This window comes from Salmo salar, chromosome ssa23 (assembly GCF_905237065.1).
Source record: "Salmo salar chromosome ssa23, Ssal_v3.1, whole genome shotgun sequence".
Taxonomy (NCBI): domain Eukaryota; kingdom Metazoa; phylum Chordata; class Actinopteri; order Salmoniformes; family Salmonidae; genus Salmo; species Salmo salar.
In genome coordinates, this window is record NC_059464.1 from 37,419,262 (window position 1) to 37,444,425 (window position 25,164).

General features: G+C 46.0%; 1 protein-coding gene across 2 annotated transcripts in view; it reads left to right on the forward strand.

The window, feature by feature from the left end:
- The window catches only part of LOC106584549 (receptor-type tyrosine-protein phosphatase zeta), a 113,429-nt gene that overhangs the window by 83,477 nt on the left and 4,788 nt on the right, over positions 1-25,164 (forward strand). The window contains exons 11-28 of one of the 2 annotated variants that reach the window (XM_014169974.2): positions 919-959; positions 1,135-1,726; positions 4,220-4,358; positions 8,349-8,440; positions 9,131-9,216; positions 10,363-10,383; positions 10,534-10,630; positions 10,717-10,799; positions 11,015-11,149; positions 11,297-11,431; positions 11,663-11,826; positions 12,184-12,319; positions 12,569-12,715; positions 12,960-13,053; positions 13,516-13,592; positions 13,754-13,882; positions 13,984-14,136; positions 22,567-22,709. In XM_014169974.2, the coding sequence (XP_014025449.1) occupies positions 919-959; positions 1,135-1,726; positions 4,220-4,358; positions 8,349-8,440; positions 9,131-9,216; positions 10,363-10,383; positions 10,534-10,630; positions 10,717-10,799; positions 11,015-11,149; positions 11,297-11,431; positions 11,663-11,826; positions 12,184-12,319; positions 12,569-12,715; positions 12,960-13,053; positions 13,516-13,592; positions 13,754-13,882; positions 13,984-14,136; positions 22,567-22,709 (2,464 nt within the window). The remainder of the gene's footprint in view (positions 1-918; positions 960-1,134; positions 1,727-4,219; positions 4,359-8,348; positions 8,441-9,130; positions 9,217-10,362; positions 10,384-10,533; positions 10,631-10,716; positions 10,800-11,014; positions 11,150-11,296; positions 11,432-11,662; positions 11,827-12,183; positions 12,320-12,568; positions 12,716-12,959; positions 13,054-13,515; positions 13,593-13,753; positions 13,883-13,983; positions 14,137-22,566; positions 22,710-25,164) is intronic. The other variant, XM_014169975.2, reaches the window with a different exon arrangement.

The following is a 25,164-nucleotide window of genomic DNA, read 5'->3' on the forward strand; positions in this document are numbered from 1 at the left end:
CATTCATTCATTCATTCCTTCCTTCCCTTTCCACTTAACTCTTTAAAAACCCACCTCATGCTTCACAAACCCATTCTAATCAGGCCTAAGGCCTCCATGATGTATAATTTAGCCCAATCCAGGTAAGTGTGTGTGTGTGTGTGTGTGTGTGTGTGTGTGTGTGTGTGTGTGTGTGTGTGTGTGTGTGTGTGTGTGTGTGTGTGCGTGTGTTAGTTTGTGCTGACCCGGAAGTTCTACCCAATATAACCAAACATCTCCCTCCATGTTGTTATCTCACTGTTACTCTCTCTCTCCCTCACCTGGTATCTACACCGACAGCAACATATTCTCAAAGATTTCTAATATAGATGAATATTATATCTAATGATTTTTCCGCTTCATATACTGTGGACCCATTGAAATATGTGACCTTAGTGGATATCAAGCTTCCGAAGATTTTTGTCAAGCCTCTTCAGTTTTTCATCAGAAACAGAATGGTTTTCACGTATTGGCTCACAATGTTTGTATGTGTGAGTTTTTGTCAGATACTTTTCCCTATAGATATTTTCTCCGTCACATTTTGATGTACGTTTCAAGTAAAGTGCTTGTCTGTTACAACATCGTTGGGTTTGTCAATGGGACCAACATCTTAGATTATAATGCCATTGTTAGTAATTGTCAAAGTTGTAACTAAATTGAAGAAAAACAAATCACACATAACAATGTCTAGGCTGTTTTCTTCGATTGCCATACTGTCTTTGATATTCGTATGAACATGTTTACAGATGTATGATCTTAATTGATCACCCTGCTCAAATTAAGATCATACATCTGTACAGTAATGTATTTTCAACGTCCTTTGCTCGTAGGGAAGGTACATTATTATGTATGAAATCCCACGACTCTGTTTCTAACGCTATCTTCTGTGATTCTTTTCAGAGGCAACACCTTATCCAGATTCTACTGAATTTGAAGGGGAAGTAAGTATAACATTGCATAAATTTAGCTTATTTCATAATGCAATGTGGTGATACTGTCGGTAGCGTACTGCAAGAAAAGCATTCATTTAAACGTAGGATATAGGACGAGGAGCAGTGTCTCATGACAAGACTTCAGTATTTTCCCATGCACTCTGTGAATGTATTTCCCCACCAGGAGGACTATGGACCCTGGGCTGAACCGGGTGTAGAACTGGACAATGACATGGATTGGACAACCCAAACCACTACGAGAACCAGGCCCACAACAACCACTGGCCCACCCAGCCTCCCCTTGCCTGCTATCAGAACCACCACCCAGAGGAGAACCCCCACACCAGGCACTCCATCCAGGACCACTCAACCCAACCGAGCACAGACGTCCACAGAGCAGAGTGAGAGGTACCGCAGCACAACCAGAGCCCCAGCAGAGGGGGCCGTCTCAGCAGGCAGCAGAGGCAGGGGGAGAACCCAGAAATATACCACTACAGTGACCACTCCGCAATCACGCACTGATGACATCACCACTTCGTCAACCAAGACCGAGAAGGGCAGAGGGGTGGCGTGTCCTGTGACCGTCCCAAGCGGCAAAGGCAGCGGTGTTTCCATGGCCACCCCGCTCCCGGAAAGCCGGACCGTGGCCACTTCCGCCTCCTCCCTCTCTCAGAGAGAACCACCATGGCCTACAAGTCCCAGCATGCCCTTGTTTTCATCCACTGCCTCCTCTTTCGGCGGGGCACTCTTGCAGCCCACGCAGCCGGTGTTCAACGGTGAGCTCCTCCCCTCCACCCTCCCTGTGTGTGACACGTCGACCCCTGGCAATCCCGGCTCCACCCTTAACAACGACCCCACCGCCTGCCTGCATGCCCCTCCCTCGTCTAGGCCCCTGTCGTCTTTGACCCCTCCTGCTCTGGACTCCCTGCATGCTGCTACAGCACTGTTGCCTAGTGGTGACTCGTACCTCACTACCTCCCCCACCCTGTCTCTCCTCCCTCACCCCTCACACCCCCTGTATGGTTGGGAGACAGTCGTCTCTCATGGTTTTGGTGATGATGATAGTGGTGATGGTGATATGTTGTCTGGTTCTTCGTCCGTGGCCTCGGGTGACCCACCAATGTTTAGTGACACTCACCCCCTTCAAACCTTACCTGACTCCCCCACTGAGCTAGCCTTCAGACCTCTCCCTGCAACCTCTCTCTCCCTGCAGCCTTCTCTTCTCCTCTCTAGTGACTTCTCTCTGTCTGGGGCCACCCCGGGCCTCACTGGCTCTGTATCTGGCGGGCTGGGGGACTCTAGTTACGCTTCAGGCCGTGAAGTAGAGTCTTGTTTGGTGGGTGTCGTCGTCGGTGGTGGTGGTGATGTTGGATTCACGGTAGCTAGCGATGGCGTGGAGTCGTTGTGTACCGGCTCTCTGGTTGGCTTCTCGTCCTCCTGGTTGCCTGCCTATCCTCACCTCCCCCTGCCCACGTCTGACTGGGGGGCGGCTAGCCTAGCGCTCTACTCCTCCGGTAGCCATTTAGACCATCTCCTCCATTCATCTCTGGGAGGCTCCTCCAACCCATCTGGAGGTCAGCCTCTCTTCTCTTCCTCCTCCTCTCCCCCTGTTCCTCCTCTCTCAGGTTCCCATAGTGACCTGCTCATTTCTGTTACAGCCACACCGTCCGGCTCCAAGGACCACTGGGTCTCGGCCCCCTCCTCCTCCTACTCGGCCTCCCCCCCTCACCCCCACCCTCCCCCCTGAACTGCAGACGGTAGACAGTAGTGCCTCTGGCTTGAATCTGTCGGGAGAAGCCCAGGAGGAGCTAGATGAGGAGTGGGACAGGGTTCAGAGTTCAGCCTCGGGGGAGGGCGCGCTCCCTTACATCCCAGCCTTCACCCCCCTCGCTCACCTCTGAAGCCGCCGCCACTCCCAACATCGACATAGAAGAACTCTCCTCATCGTTCTACTTTGAGAGCAAGAACGGCAGTGCCGTCACCACGGATACAGCGGGCAGCACGGCAACAGTATCTGGGGTGACCGCGGCGGTGCCCTGGTCGTTAGGTGGGGAGGTGGAGAGTGGAGAGTGGCAGGGCGAGAGCCTGTACGACAACGAGACGTCCTCAGACTTCACTATCACCGAGCGCACAGAGAGAGACTCTGAGGAGGAGCCAGTTGCAGGTAAAGAACCATCCACAAGGGGGCAACATCTCCCCGTACGTCAAGGCAAGGCACAGTGCTGCGCCTGTCGGATTAGGGAAAACTACAGCTCCCATGATGCCAATGGAACAGGAAATACTCTGGAATTTAGGAGACACATCACCTACACACCACCTTTCTGTGATAACTAAAATCCTGTGTGTGTGTGTGTGTGTGTATTCACCATCATGGCCTTTCTGCTTTCTATAACATTTTCATGATCAAGTCCACAGTCATCATCATTTCAGTGTTCTTTGTTACGTGTTTTGTGTTATATTCGTTAACATTAACATGCACATGCCTTTGTCTCAATTGTGTATTGTAACATGTGAAGAACACCATTGGTTATAGCACTTCATCTCCAGCAGAGGGCAGCAGATCTCTTCCCAATCCCAAGTCGCACCGAAACCGATATGTTTTTAGCCTTAGCAGACCACTAGTGGTCTAATGTCCCTTTATACAGTCAATGTAATTGACAAATCATTGAGACAGTCTCAGGGCCCCTCGCAAATCTTTTGTGATTTGTGACCTTGAAGATCCTTTATAATATCCCATATATCTGTCCACATCCAGACCGTAGACAAAAAAATGAATTCATAGAAAGTCCTTCTGCATTCAAGCCTTTGCAATAGAAGCACAGTTTTGCCAGTAGGCTTTTTTGGTCTCCGATCATTGAGAGTCCCATAGATTTAAGCCATTGTGTGCATCAAGCATTGAGCCATTGTCATGAACTAACCTGTAGTGCATGTTAACTTTGTGAAAGCATTCATGTTCACTTTCATCTGTATCGTTGTCGCAATTGTATATGGGTTAGAGAAGTAGCAATAGGTTTAGATTTGTTAGCTGAATGGTTATGAAGATGTTAGAGCGAAGGTCTACTGTAGCATTTAAAATGTAAATGAACAAGGTTCCGTTGTTCAAGGAGGAGCTATGTGTTAGAACAGGAAGGTAAGTTTGATGAGTATGTGGATTGATTTACTGTTGATGTGTTTGTCAGTCAATGTGTTGTAGTTGAATGAGTGAATGACATGTTGTCTGAGTTGTGTTGTGTGTCTCATCTGTTCTTCCCCCTCCCCACCACTTACAGAAGCCAGTAACAGCAGCCATGAGTCCAGGGTGGGTCTGGCCAGGGAGAGAGAGATGAGGGCCATGGTCCCTCTGGCAGTGGTCTCCACCCTCACCTTCCTGGGACTCATCGTCCTGGTGGGAATCCTCATCTACTGGAGGTAAGAGGGAGGAGCAGGCGGTGGAGGAGGTGGATATGGAGGAGAAGGTGGAGTTTGGAGGATGAGGAGGTGGATATGTAGGAAGAAGTGAAGGAGGTGGAGAAGGTAGAGGAGGAAGATAATATCCATAATGATGATTATTATAAGATCCATAATGATTCGATCATGATGATAATTATTATTAGATCCATGATTAGATCCATAATGATGATTATTATAAGATCCATAATGATTAGATCCATAATGATGATTATTATAAGATCCATAATGATTCGATCCATAATGATTATTATAAGATCCTTAATGATTAGATCCATAATGATTCGATCCTTAATGATTATTATAAGATCCTTAATGATTAGATCCATAATGATGATTATTATTAGATACATAATGATTCGATCCATAATGATTATTATAAGATCCTTAATGATTAGATCCATAATGATGATTATTATAAGATCCATAATGATTAGATCCATAATGATGATTGTTATAAGATCCATAATGATTAGATCCATAATGATGATTATTATAAGATCCATAATGATTAGATCCATAATGATGATTATTATAAGATCCATAATGATTTGCTCCATAATGATGATTATTATAAGATCCATAATGATTTGCTCCATAATGATGATGATGAGTATTATGGTGATGATGTTGAGAAATCCTTTCCCATTGATTCCCCCTGAACCCACCCATCATCTGTTTAACCTGACAGCTAAGCTACATGAACAACAGCTTTCTTTCTGCATTGATAGGCTCCACACACATACTGACATCATTAAGCCTTCTGCCTCCCTATGGGACAGCTGTGTGGAACTGCCGCAGGGCTGATACCTGTCATATTGTTATTCATCTGTCTCAGAGGAGTGGGTCTGTTTTGTCCCCAGACACGGGGCACTGCCGCCCCAGACATCAGGGGGCACGGGTGGAGCGAGGCGGGGGGTGGCAGAGGGGGAGCGAGGTTGACCTTAAGAACCACATATTTGTCTGTCTCACTGTGAGACCTAATCTCCTCTGACACGGGCCCAATCTCTTTCTCACTCTCACACACTTCCCCATGACACATCCAATATCTTCAACAGGGCTTCGGTTTGAGGTCTGGCTTTTCACATTAGCTTTGATGTGTGTGGGTAGATTCACTTACACATAGGTGCCATCATTCAGAGTTGTCCGTCTCTAGTTAGACATTTTGCCCATACTGTGAGATCATAGAAAAATACTACTTTTCACTGTGGCGGCAAACAGACCGGTTGGACAGTTAAATAACCAACTTCGGCAATCCGATCAAGGACACTTTGTCAGAAATGTAAACACTTAAGCCGCATAAGACTGTACATTTCTCATCCACTGGGCTGGAGACGTGACATATTGTTCATGTTTTCTCCCCTGTTATTGTATTTTCATTTTAAATCTGTAATAATCTTGGTGCCGATGAGGGATTAAAGCTAAGAGATGTGCCTCACTCAGAGTGTATAGCGTTGAGCTTGGGGCTCGGGGTCATACAGTGGTTAGGGAACAAGGCCTTGGGTGGAGTAGGAGGGGGAACAGGCTTGGCCTCGGGTGGGGTAGGAAAGGGGAACAAGGCCTTGGGTGGGGTAGGAGGGGGAACAGGCTTGGCCTCGGGTAGGGTAGGAAAGGGGAACAGGGTGTCGGGTGGGGTAGGAGGGGGAACAGGCTTGGCCTCGGGTGGGGTAGGAGGGGAACAGGCAGAGCCTCGGGTAGGGTAGGAAAGGGGAACAAGGCCTTGGGTGGGGTAGGAGGGGGAACAGGCTTGGCCTCAGGTGGGGTAGGAAAGGGGAACAAGGCCTTGGGTGGGGTAGGAGGGGGAACAGGCTTGGCCTCGGGTGGGGTAGGAAAGGGGAACAAGGCCTTGGGTGGGGTAGGAGGGGGAACAGGCTTGGCCTCGGGTGGGGTAGGAAAGGGGAACAAGGCCTTGGGTGGGGTAGGAGGGGGAACAGGCTTGGCCTCGGGTGGGGTAGGACAGGGGAACAAGGCCTTGGGTGGGGTAGGAGGGAGTACAGGCTTGGCCTCGGGTGGGGTAGGAAAGGGGAACAAGGCCTTGGGTGGGGTAGGAGGGGGAACAGGCAGGGCCTCGGGTGGGGTAGGAAAGGGGAACAAGGCCTTGGGTGGGGTAGGAGGGGGAACAGGCAGAGCCTCGGGTGGGGTAGGAAAGGGGAACAAGGCCTTTGGTGGGGTAGGAGGGGGAACAGGCAGGGCCTCCTGTGGGGTAGGAAAGGGGAACAAGGCCTTGGGTGGGGTAGTAGGGGGGAATAGGGCCTTTGGTGGGGTAGGAGGGGGAACAGGCAGGGCCTCGGGTGGGGTAGGAGGGGGAACAGGCAGGGCCTCGGGTGGGGTAGGAGGGGGTAGGAGGGGGAACAGGCAGATCCTCGGGTGGGGTAGGAGGGGGAACAGGCAGAGCCTCGGGTGGGGTAGGAGGGGGAACAGGCAGGGCCTCGGGTGGGGTAGTGGGGGAACAGGCAGAGCCTCGGGTGGGGTAGTAGGGGGGAACAGGGCCTCAAGTAGGGTAGGAAAGGGGAACAGGGTGTCGGGTGGGGTAGGAGGGGGAACAGGCAGGGCCTCGGGTGGGGTAGTAGTGGGAACAGGAAGAGCCTTGGGTGGGGTAGGAGGGGGGGAACAGGGCCTCGGGTGGGGTTGGAAAGGGGAACAGGGCCTCGGGTGGGGTTGGAAGGGGGAACAGGGCCTCGTGTGGGGTTGGAAGGGGGAACAGGGCCTCGTGTGGGGTTGGAAGGAAGAACAGGGCCTCTGGTGGGGTAGGAGAGGGGAACAGGGCCTCGGGTAGGAAGGAAGAACAGGTCCTCGGGTAGGGTAGGAAGGAAGAACAGGGCCTCTGGTGGGGTAGGAGCGGGGAACAGGGCCTCGGGTAGGGTAGGAAGGAAGAACAGGGCCTCGGGTAGGGTAGGAAGGAAGAACAGGGCCTCGGGTGGGGTAGGAAGGAAGAACAGGGCCTCGGGTGGGGTAGGAAGGAAGAACAGGGCCTCGGGTGGGGTAGGAAAGGGGAACAGGGCCTTGGGTGGGGTAGGAGCGGGGAACAGGGCCTCGGGTAGGGTAGGAAGGAAGAACAGGGCCTCGGGTGGGGTAGGAAGGAAGAACAGGGCCTCGGGTGGGGTAGGAAAGGGGAACAGGGCCTTGGGTGGGGTAGGAAAGGGGACAGGGCCTCGGGTAGGGTAGGAAGGAAGAACAGGGCCTCGGGTGGGGTAGGAGAGGGGGAAAGCGCCTGTGCCTCATTATGTCCGACATGAAGGCTTCGTGTCAGCGTCTTGTAAAATGAGTGGCGCGAGGCTGAAATGCTGTAATCCCCTCCGTGTCGCATCCTTGTACGTCCTCCGGTGACACGGTGCTCATTTGGCCACCCCACAGCTGGGCATTTGGGGTTAGCAAAGTGGAGATGTCTTTTTAGAAACGCACACATGTAATCTACCGGGGACATCTCTTTGCTGTTTTTCTTATGTCCAGAGTAATCTGTGTGGTGATGTCCATTTTTGGTTAGCTGGGCACAGGTTCATCAGAAAGACATGCAGTGGTGATCCTGTTAAAAACCCGTTCCGGATTAGAAGGAAGATCTTTTTTCCTGTGTTGCGGACAGATTACCATGTTCTCCAACATCGGTGGTTGGCTTTTTATCTTCAAAAACAACAGCAAAAGCATTTTTAGGCCTGCTGTATTTTTTTATGTCTTAAAAATATATCTACAGTTGTTTTATTACATTTACATAAGCATTACTCCAATATTATTCTTGTTTTTGTCACAGAATTTTCAACACATTTTTCACCAAATGAGAACAATGCATACAATCCTTCATTTGTGTTAAATTAGATGGGAAAAGCAACATGTTTTTTGTATCAAAAGTATAATAGCATTGGCAATATGTCACAAAGACAGAAGAAACTGGCAACACCTGCAGTTATACAAGAGTGTTGTTGACTAACTTGTATCATCGTACATTTGTTTCCACAGGAAGTGTTTCCAGATTGCCCATTTCTACATAGAGGACAACACATCCCCCAGAGTCATATCTGTTTCACCCACATCCATGCATACAGATACAGGTAACCATTCTGAGACAAAGGGCTCTATTCAATCAGATCTGCTTTATCCGACATCCGCATAGCAGTTGTTTTGGCGGTGTCGGAGGAGGAACTGGGTTAGAACTCCTGGCATTATACCTAAAGTGGACTTTGCCATTGTCAAGTTGGAACACTGGAATGTGAAATGGAATCTACACCTCCATTAGGATGATAGAAACCCTTATTATTTAGTTGAATGATATTCAATTTGAGCATCATTACTTCTATATAGCATACACTTTCTCCTTCTGAACTTCTAACATGAGTGGGACGGGTGATCAAGAGCAGCTGCTCACCTATTTGTCAGCTCCAACGCAGCTACACCTCCGACACCACCAAAACATCAGCTATGTGGGTGTTGGCTATCGCCGGTTAACGCTTGATCTGATTGAATCTAGGCCGTACACACTTTCACAAACACACACACACACACACCTTTTCCATGGGATCAACTAGAATTCAGTAGAGTTGGCATAAGATAAGTGTTAACAAGCACAGAGACATATGGACAGGTGTTCTTTCCATCTGTCCTCCATCTTCACCAAGCTTAGCTCTTTCATTAACACTCACTTACTCAGCATCTGCTTCTGCCAGAGTAGGAAGTTTCAAACTTTGTTCTGATAAAATACTTTTGTGGATGATATCAATAAAACCCTTTCTCTCTGCCTTTAGATAAACATGAAGCCCTTACAGTGAAGCAGTTTGTCAAGCACGTGAAGGAGCTCCACCACACCAATGCATTCTCCAGAGAGTTTGAGGTGTGCTGTCAAATTCTGCTTCACTTCTCTCACAGGATATGTATGGTCTATGACAGAAATTATTAGTATTACTTGGCAGCATGTTTTATTTTTACAACTGTCTGTCTTTAATTTAGCTTTTCTGTATGTAGCCTTCTTGTGAAAGTGTTATGTGTCATTTGCAATGTTACACGGCGGCTGTCATTATTTTAAGGTAAGCATGCAGAAACTTGTGGGAGGCTTTGCACTGTGATGGTCATTCAAACTCACACTCTCTCTCTGTCTCATGCTACATGATATTGTATGTCTCTGGTCCAGATTCATCCGAGGAGTCATGTCTATTGTCCTTACCACTGAGACTTACAAATATATCACATTCTACACCAGCAGCATACCATCCTGCATCCCACTGCTGGCTTGCCTCTGAAGCTAAGCAGAGTTGGTCCAGGTCGGACCCTGGATGGGAAACCAGATACTGCTGGAAGTGGTGTTGGCTGGCCAGTAGGAGGCACACTCTCCTCTGATCGAAAAAATAATCCTAATGCCCCAGGGCAGTGATTGGGGACATTGCCCTGTGTAGGGTGCTGTCTTTCAGATGGGACGTTAAACGGGTGTCCCGACTCTCTGTGGTCACTAAAGATCCCATGGCACTTATCATATGAGTAGGGGTGTTAACCCAGTTGTCCTGGCTAAATTCCAAATGTGGCCCTCATACAACCTAATCATCCCCAGCTTCCAATTGGCTCATTCATCCCCTCTCCTCCCCCCTGTAATTATTCCCCAGGTCGTTGCTGTAAATTAGAATGTGTTCTAAGTCAACTTACCTGGTAAAATAAGGGATCAATAAAATACACTATGCAGTGATTGCTCATGTTAAACTACATATTTACCATTGCTTACCATATAAATCCTAGCTTGGCATTTTATCAGTACTGTATAAATGCATACATGTGTAAATGTTGTCAATAACACAAACATAGGTTTGTAAGTCAAAGCTAAGGACATTAACATGGTACATGGACTGAATCCTGTTGATCGCATAAACAGTGTCTTGAAGTTGAGATTTGCCCATAAACTGTTTTCTTGTTATTTATTTGCACGTTTTTTTGCTAACCATGTGTCATGAAATTTCATTGCTGTGCTTTTTGCATTCCCCCTCCCCGTTAGATATTGAAAGAGTGTTATGAGGTAAGCTACGTCTCCCTTTTTTTTCTGTAGTAGTCGCGTGTAGATGTTCGCCACATTTCCAGCTGCCCATGTTGACGTTTTTGTTGTGCATGATGACACATTTTAGTTTGACTGCGTAGTAAAAGGATGGTGGGATTTTTTTTTTTTTAGGAGGTGCAGGCGTGCACGGTGGACCTGGGTATCACCGCAGACGGCTCCAACCATCCAGACAACAAGAACAAGAACCGATACATCAATATCCTGGCCTGTTAGTCAAACATGCACCTTCAAACACATGTACACGCACATACATTCTTGAATGCACCCAGCTTATCTTTCCTCCTCTACTCCTAGATGACCACAGCCGAGTAAGACTCTCAACCCAGGCTGACAAAGATGGGAAGAGTGGAGATTACATTAACGCAAACTACGTTGACGTAAGCAATTCTCTTGCATTTCTCTCTGTGCACAATAGTAGAAAAGGACCTTTAAGTAAGCATTTCACTGTTAGTCTACACCTTTTGTTGACGAAGCAAGTGACAAATACAATTTGATTTGATTTGTTATGAGGGCAAATGTTTTGTTGATGTATCAGTAGCTAATCTGTTGTTCACTCTTTCTCTTTGCCTCCCTCCCTCCCTACCCTCCACAGGGTTTCAACAAGTCCAGGGCCTACATCGCAGCCCAGGGCCCTCTCAAGTCCAGCACCGAGGACTTCTGGAGGATGGTGTGGGAACAGAACGTGGGCGTCATCATCATGATTACCAACTTGGTAGAGAAGGGACGGGTGAGAAACCAGGGCCATTATAACTGCTTATACATGCTGTAAAGGCTGAAGTGTTTTAATGCTTGAACATATTTAGTAATAGTTCATAAATAGTTTATTCATGTTTATTCATGAAATTATTCTAAAGTGTTTGGTCATGTATGTCAGAGGAAGTGTGACCAGTACTGGCCCCTGGAGAGCCAGGAAGAGTATGGTGGTTTCCTGGTGACGGTGAAGAGCAGTAAGGTTCTGGCCCACTACACCCAGAGAACCTTCACCCTCAGGAACACCAAGGTCAAAAAGGTCAGAGGTCACACTATTTACATCACATTTACCTCTCATTAATAGTTTAACCTCTACTTCCTCACTATATCTTCTACCTCGGTTGCACCTCCCCTCCAAGTTAGTTAAAGTGCTGCCTCATTACTACTTCTGAACATTTATTATGGAACTACGAATCCCAAGTGTCACATTGACAGCCATTTTGTGTCCCATCCTGCTTACCACTTCCTGTTTCCTCCCACCAACCCCCAGGTTTCTCTGAAGGGTCGGATTAACGAGCGGACCGTGACCCAGTACCACTACACTCAGTGGCCAGACATGGGCGTTCCCGAGTACACTCTGCCCGTGCTCACCTTCGTCCAGAAGTCCTCCAAAGCCAGGACAGATGACATGGGGCCTATCGTAGTGCACTGCAGGTAGGAGGCCATAGATATAGAATGAACATGTATATATGCATAGATATGTAGAATGTATAGAACAGCTTTAAAATCAAGGCCATTTGTTTCAACTGATATTCCATTTAAATTCAGTCAATAAAAAGATGTCTTCTTTTATACGTGAATGTTTCAATTCAGGAAGTACATTTACATTCCGACCGGCATAGAAATAGAATACAATGGACATGGTCCTCCATTATATCACTTAACAGCCACTTTCACCTTGTCCAGCTGATAAGTTCAACATGGAACGTTATTTCATAGAGAACTAAAGTGGAAATTGAAATACCAGGATTCAGAATATATTGTGAACCTCTCTTGTGTGTGTGTTTCCAGTGCGGGGGTTGGCAGGACTGGAACCTACATAGTGTTGGATAGCATGTTGAAGCAGATCAAAGAAGAGGGCACGGTCAACATCATGGGCTTCCTCAAACACATCCGCACACAGAGGAACTACCTGGTACAGACAGAGGTGAGAGCTCAGTCCAGATGGGCGGGGTTTGCACTTTTGGGACTATTCTGTTGGTGCTCCATCAAATGGAAAGCTCCATCAAATGCGTCTAAATAATTTGAAAGAATACTATTTGAACCCAGGTCTGATACCAACAAGAAAACAGTGGATCCACTACAGTAAGATTAGTTGTCCTGTCACCTTACCAGAACAGTATGAATGTCAACAGCCAACTAAGGCTTTCAACCCCTACTTTTCCTGTGCATTCAGGAGCAGTATGTGTTCATCCATGATGCTCTAGTGGAGGCCATCTTGGGTAAGGAGACGGAGGTTCCCTCCAGCCGCATCCACAGCTACGTCAACGACCTCCTGACCCCAGGGCCCTCCGGCAGTACGCAGCTAGAGAAACAGTTTAAGGTAATGACATGCTATTAACAAGTCATAGTGCTAATATTTATATTTACTGTAGATTTACAATGGTAAACTTTCCATAAGAACTCCAGTAGGGCATAAAGGGCAGAACTAAAAGTAAAACATACATTTGGAGAACAATAAGTCTATCGGTTGTCTTTCTTTGTCCTCTGAATAGAGCAGGTACAACCGCTGGCACATTGTTAAATACTAACAGTTAATCTGCGCCTTGGTTCTAATGTGATTGCAGCTGATATCCTCGTCCAATGCCATACAGTGTGACTACTCAGCAGCCCTGAAAGAGTGTAACAGAGAGAAGAACAGAAACTCCTCTTTAATACCCGGTGAGTTACAGACAGGTTTGTTCATACGTTGAAAGGTTCCAGCACTTTTAAAACCTCCTCTCTTCTTAACCTTGGAACAGCATCCACCACGTCTGTGAACAGTGTAGACAATGAGACCTTTTTTACATTTCAGGTTGGATTTCTACCAGCACTCAACCTCAACATTGTCACTTTCAATGGAACATTTAGCAAAATGCCTGCACACTTTAACCCTTCCTAACTAAAACTGTTCTAAAAAAATAAAAGCAAAGAAATTATTTGAGAGCATGGACCTTGAGGCACATTTTGTTCTTGTTTGGTTTAAGGCAAATGTCTGACAAAATTATGTTATGTAGGTAAAGCAATGATAATGGTTTAGTAATGCCGCTCTGATAAAGCTAACCATTCTAATAGTAATATTCTACAAAATTACATTCTGTATACCTTATGAAGAAGTTTAACAACGTGTGGCTTTGTCTCCAGTTGAAAGGTCACGGGTTTGTCTGTCCACAGTGGCGGGAGAAACTACATCAGACTACATCAACGCCTCATACCTCACGGTAAGAACCCAACCATTCTAGATAGTATCTGTCACTGTGACTCTTCTAACTACATAGTTACACATAGTAACACATTTCCAGTAAATTTCACTTTTGGTTTCCTGTCCAAATTGGCGATCGGATTCAGGTCTCAATGTTCTACCACCGGTTGTGTTCCCCAGGGGTACCGGCAGAGCACTGAGTTCATCGTGACACAAAACCCGCTGGCCGGCACGGTGACAGACTTCTGGAGGATGATCTGGGATCACAACGCTCAGGTCATAGTCACACTGCCGGGAACACCAAGCCTGGTGGGTATCTATCTGTCGTCCTGGACTCAAAACCTCTGATGTATGCATGGCAGCAATTTTGTGCCTCAAACAGGAAGTCCTTACCACATCTGTGTTCTCAGGCAGAGGGGGAGGAGCCATACGTGTACTGGCCCCGCAAGGAGCAGCCAATCAGCTGTGAGGCATTCACAGTGACCCTGCGGAGCGAGAACCACATGTGTCTGGCCAACGAGGAGATGCTGGTGGTGCAGCACTACGTCCTGGAGGCTACACAGGTGAGATCAGCTGAGGGAGATCAGTAAGACCAGGGAGATCAGCTGAGGGAGATCAGTAAGACCAGTAAGACCAGAGAGATCAGCTGAGGGAGATCAGTAAGACCAGAGAGATCAGCTGAGGGAGATCAGTAAGACCAGGGAGATCAGCTGAGGGAGATCAGTAAGACCAGGGAGATCAGCTGAGGGAGATCAGTAAGACCAGGGAGATCAGCTGAGGGAGATCAGTAAGACCAGAGAGATCAGCTGAGGGAGATCAGTAAAACCAGAGAGATCAGCTGAGGGAGATCAGTAAGACCAGGGAGCTCAGCTGAGGGAGATCAGTAAGACCAGGGAGATCAGCTGAGGGAGATCAGTAAGACCAGGGAGATCAGCTGAGGGAGATCAGTAAGACCAGGGAGATCAGCTGAGGGAGATCAGTAAGACCAGGGAGATCAGCTGAGGGAGATCAGTAAGACCAGGGAGATCAGCTGAGAGAGATCAGTAAGACCAGGGAGATCAGCTGAGAGAGATCAGTAAGACCAGAGAGATCAGCTGAGGGAGATCAGTAAGACCAGGGAGATCAGCTGAGGGAGATCAGTAAGACCAGGGAGATCAGCTGAGGGAGATCAGTAAGACCAGGGAGATCAGCTGAGGGAGATCAGTAAGACCAGGGAGATCAGCTGAGAGAGATCAGTAAGACCAGGGAGATCAGCTGAGAGAGATCAGTAAGACCAGGGAGATCAGCTGAGAGAGATCAGTAAGACCAGGGAGATCAGCTGAGAGAGATCAGTAAGACCAGAGAGATCAGCTGAGGGAGATCAGTAAGACCAGGGAGATCAGCTGAGGGAGATCAGTAAGACCAGGGAGATCAGCTGAGGGAGATCAGTAAGACCAGGGAGATCAGCTGAGGGTGATCAGTAAAACCAGGGAGATCAGCTTGATAAGCAAGATTAGTCACACTAACATGATCAACTACATAGAACAGACTAACTCCATTGGAGATTGGGAGATCAGCCACAAACTGTGGGATCATAACAAAAAGATCAGCTTCATAGAATGGACCAGTCACTATGGACCAGACACTATGGACCAGTCGCTAGTGCTCATCAAATGTTAACACTGTGTCTATACCCAAACAACCATTAAACCACTGAATTGATACACAGAGGTAATATATAGCAACAAGGAAATGCTTATTCCCTGGAGTTGTTCCGCTTATATCTTCCTGGATCTTAGCCCATGCTGAAACCAAATGGCCAGTGAAAAGAGTGGAAATTCAATACACATTCCCCATGCCTCAATGGAGCACAGCTGTTATTTTTCACACAGTTTAGACCAGGCCATCTGCACCACCAATCACTGGAATACTGTCAACACATACGCACGCGCGCACACACAGGCAACGCACGCACACGCGGCACACGCGGGCGCACACGTGCGCACACATGCACTACATGACCAAAAGTATGTGGACACCTGCTCGTTGAACATCCCATTCCAAAATCATGGGCATAATATGGAATTGGTCCCCCTTTTGCTGCTATAACAGCCTCCACTCTTCTAGGAAGGCTTTCACTAGATGTTGGAACATGTATTTTTTTATTTTTTTTTATTTCACCAGGTAGGCCAGTTGAGAACAAGTTCTCATTTACAACTGCGACCTGGCCAAGATAAAGCAAAGCAGTGCGACAAAAACAAGAACACATGGGATAAACAAACGTACAGTCAATAACACAATACAAAAATCTATATACAGTGTGTGCAAATGTAGTAAGATTAGGGAGGTAAGGCAATAAATAGGCCATAGTGGCGAAATAATTACAATTTAGCATTAACACTGGAGTGATAGATTTGCAGATGATGATGTGCAAGTAGAGATACTAGGGTGCAAAAGAGCAAAAATAAATAACAATATGGGGGATGAGGTAGTTGGGTGGGCTATTTACAGATGGGCTGTGTACAGGTGCAGTGATCGGTAAGCTGCTCTGACAGCTGATGCTTAAAGTTAGTGAGGGAGATATGAGTCTCCAGCTTCAGTGATTTTTGCAATTTGTTCCAGTCATTGGCAGCAGAGAACTGGAAGGAAAGGCGGCCAAAGGAGGAGTTGGCTTTGGGGATGACCAGTGACATAAACCTGCTGGAGCGCGTGTTGCAATGGTGACCAGTGAGCTGAGATAAGGCAGGGCTTTACCTAGCAAAGACTTATAGATGACCTGGAGCCAGTGGGTTTGGCGACGAATATGTAGCGAGGGCCAGCCAATGAGAGCATACAGGTCGCAGTAGTGGGTAGTATATGGGGCTGTGGTGACAAAACGGATGGCACTGTGATAGACTACATCTAATTTGCTGAGTAGAGTGTTGGAGACTATTTTGTAAATGACATCGCTGAAGTCAAGGATCGGTAGGATAGTCAGTTTTACGAGGGTATGTTTAGCAGCATTAGTGAAAGAGGCTTTGTTGCGAAATAGGAAGCCGGTTATAGATTTAATTTTGGATTGGAGATGTTTAATGTGAGTCTGGAAGGAGAATTTACAGTCTAACCAGACACCTAGGTATTTGTAGTTGTTCACATATTCTAAATCGATGCTAGTCTGCCAGGCGGGTGCGGGTAGGGATCGGTTGAAGAGCATGCATTTAGTTTTACTAGCATTTAAGAGCAGTTGGAGGCCAAGGAAGGAGTGTTGTATGACATTGAAGCTCGTCTGGAGGTTTGTTAACAGTGTCCAAAGAAGGGCCAGAAGTATACAGAATGGTGTCGTCTGCGTAGAGGTGGATCAGAGAATCACCAGCAGCAAGAGCGACATCGTTGATATATACAGAGAAAAGAGTCGGCCCGAGAATTGAACCCTGCGGCACCCACATAGAGACTGCCAGAGGTCCAGACAACAGGCCCTCCGATTTGACACGCTGAACTCTATCTGAGAAGTAGTTGGTTAACTAGGCGAGGCAGTCATTTGAGAAACCAAGGCTGTTGAGTCTGCCGATAAGAATGTGGTGATTGACAGAGTCGAAAGCCTTGGCCAGGTCGATGAAGACGGCTGCACAGTACTGTCTTTTATTGATGGTGGTTATGATATCGTTTAGGACCTTGGCTGAGGTGCACCCATGACCAGCTCGGAAACCTGATTGCATAGCGGAGAAGGTACGGTGGGACTCAAAATGGTCAGTGATCTGTTTGTTAACTCAGCTTTCGAAGATTTTAGAAAGGCGGGGCAGAATGGATATAGGTCTATAACAGTTTGGGTCTAGAGTGTCTCCCCCTTCAAAGAGGGGGATGACCGCTGCAGCTTTCCAATATTTAGGAATCTCAGATGATACGAAAGAGAGGTTGAACAGACTAGTAATAGGGGTTGCAACAATTGCGGCGGATAGTTTTAGAAAGAGAGGGTCCAGATTGTTTAGCCCAGCTGATTTGTAGGGGTCCAGATTTTGCAGCTCTTTCAGAACATCAGCTGTCTGGATACGGGTGAAGGAGAAGTGGGGGGGGCTTGTGCAAGTTGCTGCAGGGGGTGCAGTGCTGTTGGCCATGGTAGGGGTGCTGTTGGCCAGGTGGAAAGCATGGCCAGCCGTAGAAAAATGCTTATTGAAATTCTCGATTATCGTGGATTTATCGGTGACGACAGTGTTTCCTAACCTCAGTGCAGTGGGCAGCTGGGAGGAGGTGCTCTTATTCTCCATGGACTTTACAGTGTCTCAAAACTTTTGGGAATTTGTGCTACAGGATGCAAATTTATGTTTGATAAAGCTAGCCTTTGCTTTCCTAACTGACTGTGTATATTGGTTCCTAACTTCCCTGAAAAGTTGCATATCGCGGGGGTTATTCGATGCTAATGCAGTACACCACAGTATGTTTTTGTGCTGGTCAAGGGCAGTCAAGTCTGGAGTGAACCAAGGGCTAAATCTGTTCTTATTTCTACATTTTTTTAATGGGGCATGCTTATTTAAGATGGTGAGGAAAGCACTTTGCCGTTCTTTGATGGTGAAGAAAGCACTATTGCTGTTCTTTGAACCCTATGATCACTCGGCTACACAGCTGATGCCCCTGGACTCTTTCAATAACACGGGGAGACATGGCGCTTAGAAAGCTAGCGGACCGGGGCAAGAAGATGGGTCTTCGGCGACTTCGCAACGTCGACAACAAAGGGTCTAGGGCAATTGGTAAAAGAGGTATTGTAGCCCTAGAATTTACTGGTATATGTGCCTAGCTCGTGGCTAGCTCAAGGCTAACTGGTGCCAGCTTCAGGACAGAGGCGTTAGCTAACAGTAGCCACTTGGTAGCAGCTAGCTAGCTACGATCCGGTGTAATGATCCAGAGCGGCAGGAATCCGGTGATGTGGTAGGGAGAAGCAGTCCGATATGCTCTGGGTAGATATCGCGCTGTGCAGTCTGGCATGTATTGTCCAAGCTAAAACTGCCGGTGTCCGAGCTAAAAGGTGAAGACCACTAGCTGTGGCTAACAAAGAGTAGTAGCTAGTTAGCTGGCTAGCTCCTGACGGAGGTTCCAGTTATAAGGAATAAAAATAGCAGATCCGTACCACATTGGGTGAGGCGGGTTGCAGGAAAGTATATTTAGTTTGTAGATAGAAAATGAGATTAAAATGTATACGAGAAAAAAAAAAATTGCTGCAGGGACTTGCTTCAATTCAGCCACAAGAGCATTAGTGAGGTCGGGCATTGATGTTGGGCGATTAGGCCTGGCTCGCAGTCGGCGTTCCAATTCATCCCAAAGGTGTTTGATGGGGTTGAGGTCAGGGCTCTGTGCAGGCCAGTACATTTCTTACACACCGATCTCGACAAACCATTTCTGTATGGACCTCACTTTGTGCACAGGGACATTGTCATGCTGAAACAGGAAAGGACCTTCCCCAAACTGTTGCCACAAATTTGGAAGCACAGAATCGTCTAGAATGTCATTGTATGCTGTAGCGTTAAGATTTCCCTTCACTGGAACTAATGGGCCTAGCCCGAACCATAAAAAATAGCCACAGACCATTATTCCTTCTCCACCAAACTTTACAGTTGGCACTATACATTTGGGCAGGTAGCATTCTCCTGACATCCGTCAAACCCAGATTCATCCGTCAGACTGCTAGATGATGAACAGTTATTGTGCTGACTTTGCTTCCAGAGGCAGTTTGGAACTCGGTAGTGAGTGGCGCAACCGGCGGTCTCGTTCTGTGAGCTTATGTGGCCTACCACTTTGCGGCTGAGCCGTTGTTGCTCCTAGACATTTCCACTTCACAAAAACAGCACTTACAGTTGACCACGGCAGCTCTAGCAGGGCAGAAATTTGACAAACTGACTTGTTGGAAAGGTGGCATCCTATGACAGTGCCATGTTGAAAGTCACTGAGCTCCTCAGTAAGGCCATTCTATTGCCAGGGTTTGTCTATGGAGATTGCAAGGCTGTGTGCTCAATTGTATACACCTGTCAGCAATTGGTGTGGCTGAAATAGCCAAACCCACTAATTTGAAGGGGCGTCCACATACCTTTCTATATATAGTGAACACACTAGGGTTGCAAAGGTTCCAGAATTTTTCCGGAAATTTTCCATGGAAAGTTAAGCCCTGGAATTTGGGGAATTTTGCTTAAATTCATTAAAAATGTTAGCTTATAACAGTGAACCTTTTTTGTGGGATACACATAAGGCAATTCTAGGTCTTGTGGCATATTTTGATTAAACTATCCCCAATTCAATGGAATTGCAACCCTCTGCATGCACAGTGCATTCTTCCATCACATGTGCAGTGCACTCTTCCATCATATGTTCAGCTGATTCTCAAGATCTTGCACACTAATGAGATGCTATTGAGCCCACACTACTACACTGTCTGAGCCAAGTAATACATGCTTTCTGGTAAGTTTTGATTACAATACTGGGTGGGGTGAATATATTTTATGACATGATTTTTTGTTAACTAGTAAATAGTAGCTTACAGCAAAGTGTGTTTAAATAATTTCCAAATTGCTAACAATTTCTGCTGGTTAGTTTTTGCTGCCATGTGGGTTTTAGCTTGCTTGAGCCTGCTAACTGAGGGGTGTTAATTCACCTGTTTCCATACATGTTTCATTTTAAAACATTTATCTTACAAAGGAGTTGTTTAATCTAACTGCTTAACTATTTATCTGTACTTGGAATTGTATTTATTGTTTTTGTAATCTTTACAAGAAAATGCCACGGGCACTATCTGATGTGTGAAGACATTTCACTGCTGCTATTGTTGAAGGAAAAGATGTGTACATATGCAAATTCTGCACCAAATCATATGTGAAGAATGCAACAAAGATGCAGAATCATCTGGCCAAGTGCATAAAGTTCCCTCAGCGCTCACAACAAACAACCTCTGACAAAAGACCCTCTACTTCTATTTGAGGTGAAAATGAAGATTCAGACACCTAATCGATAGCAACATCTCATGGTCCTCCTGGAATCAGAAGTTTTTTTTTGACTCAATGGAGGAACGTATTCAGAGAAATGCTATTGAATGTCTTGCTCGAGCTGTGTATGCAACTGGTTCACTCACCTCTGATGCTTACAGGCATTGTGATTTGGAAGAGATATCTGAATGTTCTTCACCCAGCATAAACCCCTCCAACCAGACATGCTTTATCTACTCATTTGCTGGATGCAGAGTTCAAGTGAAGGTCATGCAAATCATAGAGAAGTCAGACTGTATTGCAATCATCACTGATGGGTGGTCGAATGTTCGTAGGCAAGGAATAATGAACTACATTATCTCCACCCCTCAACCAGTATTCTACAAGAGCACAGACACAAGGGACAACAGACACACCGCTCTCTACGTAGCAGATGAGCTGAAGGTGCTCATCAATGACCTTGGACCACAGAAGGTATTTGCACTGGTGACAGACAATGCTGTGAACATGAAGGATGCTTGGTCTAAAGTGGAGGAGTAATGACCTCACATCACACCCATTGGCTGTGCTGCTCATGCATTGAATCTGGTCCTCAAGGACATCATGGCACTGAAAACAATGGATACACTCTACAAGAGAGCCAAGGAAATGGTTAGGTGTGTGAAGGGTCATCAATTTATAGCAGCAATCTACCTCAAAGTGAGAAGAATAAGAGCACTACATTGAAGCTGCCCAGCAACACCCGTTGGGGTGGTGTTGTCATCATGTTTGACAGTCTCCTGGAGGGGAAGGAGTCTCTCCAAGAAATGGCCATATAACAGTCTGCCAATATGGACAGCCCCATTAAGAGGATCCTCCTGGATGATGTATTTTAGAAGAGAGTGGTAAGCAGCCTGAAACTCCTGAAACCTATAGCAGTAGCCATTGCACGGATTGAGGGAGACAATGCCATCCTGTCTGATGTTCAGACTCTGCTTGCAGATGTAAGAGAATAAATCCGTCCTGCCCTGCCCACTTCACTGTTGCTCCAAGCAGAGGAAACTGCAGTTCTGAAATACATCAAAAAGCGTGAAGACTTCTGCCTGAAGCCCATACACGCTGCAGCGTACATGTTGGTCCCAAAGTATGCTGGCAAGAGCATCCTGTCTGGTGCAGAGATCAACAAGGCTTATGCTGTAATCACTACCATGTCTCGCCACCTTGGCCTGGATGAGGTCAAGGTTCTTGGCAGTCTGGCGAAGTACACATCCAAGCAATGGCTTTGGGATGGAGATGCAATATGGCAGTTGTGCCAACATATCTCATCAGCCACCTGGTGGAAGGGACTTTGTGGATCTGATGCTCTTTTCGCTGTTGCCTCCATCATCCTCCAAATCCCACCAACATCAGCCACCTCAGAGCGCAACTGGTCCTTGTTTGGGAACACACACACCAAAGCATGCAACAGGCTGACCAATACAAGGGTTGAACAATTGGTTGCCATCCGGGAAAATTTGAGGCTTTTTGAGCCTGACAACGAGCCATCCTCAACAAGGTTGGAAAGTGATAGTGAAGATGAGGCCTCAGAGTCTGATGTTCAAGAGGTGGACATTGAGGAGGTCCAGGGAGAAGACATGGAAGCCTGAGAGGAAGACAACCAAAGGTTTAGTTTCTAGACTATCATTTTACAGATGTATGTTGATAACGTTTTTGGGAGATGCGATGGATCATTGCGGATCATTCAATATTCCCTTTCTTTTGTTGTTCAGTGAAATCATCATGTGAAGAGTCAACTCATTTAATTAAAGTTCAATTCATACTAAATCGTTTATTTTTATTTCTATTGGAAGGATTTAATCATTTGCAATTATGTCTACTTAAGGTAAAAGGTTTATGTTTCTGTCTCCATATGATATAGTAAATATATCCAATGCAAAAAACATCTACATTTAAATGTTATTAATATTAATTTGCATATATTCCCATTAACTCCCACAAAAAGTTTCCACTTCCGAATATTCCCCAAAATGTGCAACCCTAGAACACACAAACACTTTCTCTCTGATTGTGTGTTGTTGTCTCTCTCTGGGCCAGGATGACTATGTTCTGGAGGTGAGGCACTACCGGGCGCCGCAGTGGCCCAACCCAGACAGCCCTATCAGCAGCACCTTTGAGCTGCTCAGCCTGGTGAAGGAGGAGAGCTCCTCCAAGGAGGGCCCCACGGTGGTCCACGACCAGTAAGACCTCTCTATTGATTTACTGATTGATTATGCATCTGTGAAATAAGGTCATGTCCACTCCAAACCTGGAACAAATGGAAAAGTCCCAAAAGTGCATCCCCCAACTATTTGGCACTCAGGCATGTACTCTATCTTGAGTCATCTCAATACTCTTGAAACACATTTTTCCCTCTCTTTTCTGTTAATACATTCAAGATGATCCACTCTGAGACCTTAACCTAAGAGGATAAGAAGATATGTCCAAATGTGCAATACTCTTAATATTTATTGGAACTGAAACACTGTACTGATCCAGGCCTATTTAGACAATCCTGTCTTAGGCCTTTATAACTGGCACACCAATACAAATTTTATGTGTATTTATCCTCAGTATAGGCTATAAATGAAGAATTTGTTTGCATGACAACTTTGATAGATAATGCATCACAAATATCTCAACCAGCCGGATGAGTTTCCCAATTAAAGTAAACAAATGTTGTATTGGAATTTGGATAGACTTTTTAAATCATCTAAAAATATGATACTTGAATTTACATTATGTCTGCTTCATTTACTCATAATGGAAGAAAGGCCTAGTTAAATGAGGACTGATATGATCAATTTGTGTGTCAAAATATGAGAATGCATGTAAATTAATTCGTTTACAGTTTATATGATAAGAATACCAGTAAATTGACTTGACATGAATGATATTGTGAAACATATTGAAAATAACAAGCAGATAGTGAATAATAATATGGATTTGAAAGGAATTTTGTATTGTTTCAGACCAAAAAAATCCCATGACAATATTTGTCACATAAACTGAAATTAGGCTAACTATTCTACTTTTAGCAACCAGGAAATGGCTGCGCTATTTCTGCATAGTACACCTTTAAAGGAATGGTATTAAGTCAAAGCTAGTAATAATGGACAATGGATAAAACAAGCAGTCATTATGTAGAGAATCATTGTACAATCTTAACCGCTGTGAAATATACACTGCTCAAAAAAATAAAGGGAACACTTAAACAACACAATGTAACTCCAAGTCAATCACACTTCTGTGAAATCAAACTGTCCACTTAGGAAGCAACACTAATTGACAATAAATTTCACATGCTGTTGTGCAAATGGAATAGACAACAGGTGGAAATTATAGGCAATTAGCAAGACACCCCCAATAAAGGAGTGGTTCTGCAGGTGGGGACCGCAGACCACTTCTCAGTTCCTATGCTTCCTGGCTGATGTTTTGGTCACTTTTGAATGCTGGCGGTTGTGGTGGCTAATTTCTGCATTACCAAATGAGGAGTTACAAACACACCAGTCCGAGTTAAAACTACATCTTTAATACTTAATTAAGATACTTTTGCAAAAGTTCTTGACCTTCAATAATGCACTCTCTCGAATGAACTATTGAACAAGGTGATTACAGAATGGCTACAGGGATCATTTATAGCAACGATACACCCCCTTCAACGTACATTGACAAACCACAGATACTTAGTAACAGTTCACAAAGGTTAAGTTTTGTATGACAGATATCCATAAAACACATCAGACAGTAACTGCTATGTCAACAGGATTAATGGTATAACCCAGTATCTGGTCTCCTTAGAACCGTCCCTCCCTGGTACGGTATTGAACAGAACTATTTCATCCAATGGCATATATCAATTGTCAACTCTAGATACTCCCATCTCAAGCAAACCCCCTCTTGACCCTACTCCTGGACAGGCTCACTGGGGGGAGTGAGCCTCTAGGCCATATATTATCACAGGATAAGTGTGAGATCTAAGAGAGGACATACAAGGGTCCATTTACTGCCATAATCCTCCCCACAATAAAGAAAAGGAGGGAGTGACTTGCTCACAGACATTGTGGAGACAAGTCATTGGTTCCCCATTAATCACGCCATCCCTTCACATGGTTTAAGAATAAGTAAAGACACATTCCCATGACGACAAGTCTGACCTCTCCCCTCTCTGGGCCCCAAGTGTCTGAGCCCCAGCTAAGGTAGACGTGCAACTGAAAAGACACCAGAGTCCAATGGACACTTTCTAATGACAAGTACCTCAAATAAGCATATTATACTAATAAAACATCTTAATTTCCTATGTTACCCAACTAATTCTGATTCGTCCACGACACGGTGCTTTCACTCTACTGGTAGCATGAGACGGAGTCTACAACCCACACAAGTGGCTCAGGTAGTGCAGCTCATCCAGGATGGCACATCAATGCGAGCTGTGGCAAGAAGGTTTGCTGTGTCTGTCAGCGTAGTGTTCAGAGCATGGAGGCGCTACCAGGAGACAGGCCAGTACATCAGGAGACGTGGAGAAGGCCGTAGGAGGGCAACAACCCAGCAGCAGGACCGCTACCTCCGCCTTTGTGCAAGGAGGAGCAGAAGGAGCACAGCCAGAGCCCTGCAAAATGACCTCCAGCAGGCCACAAATGTGCATGTGTCTGCTCA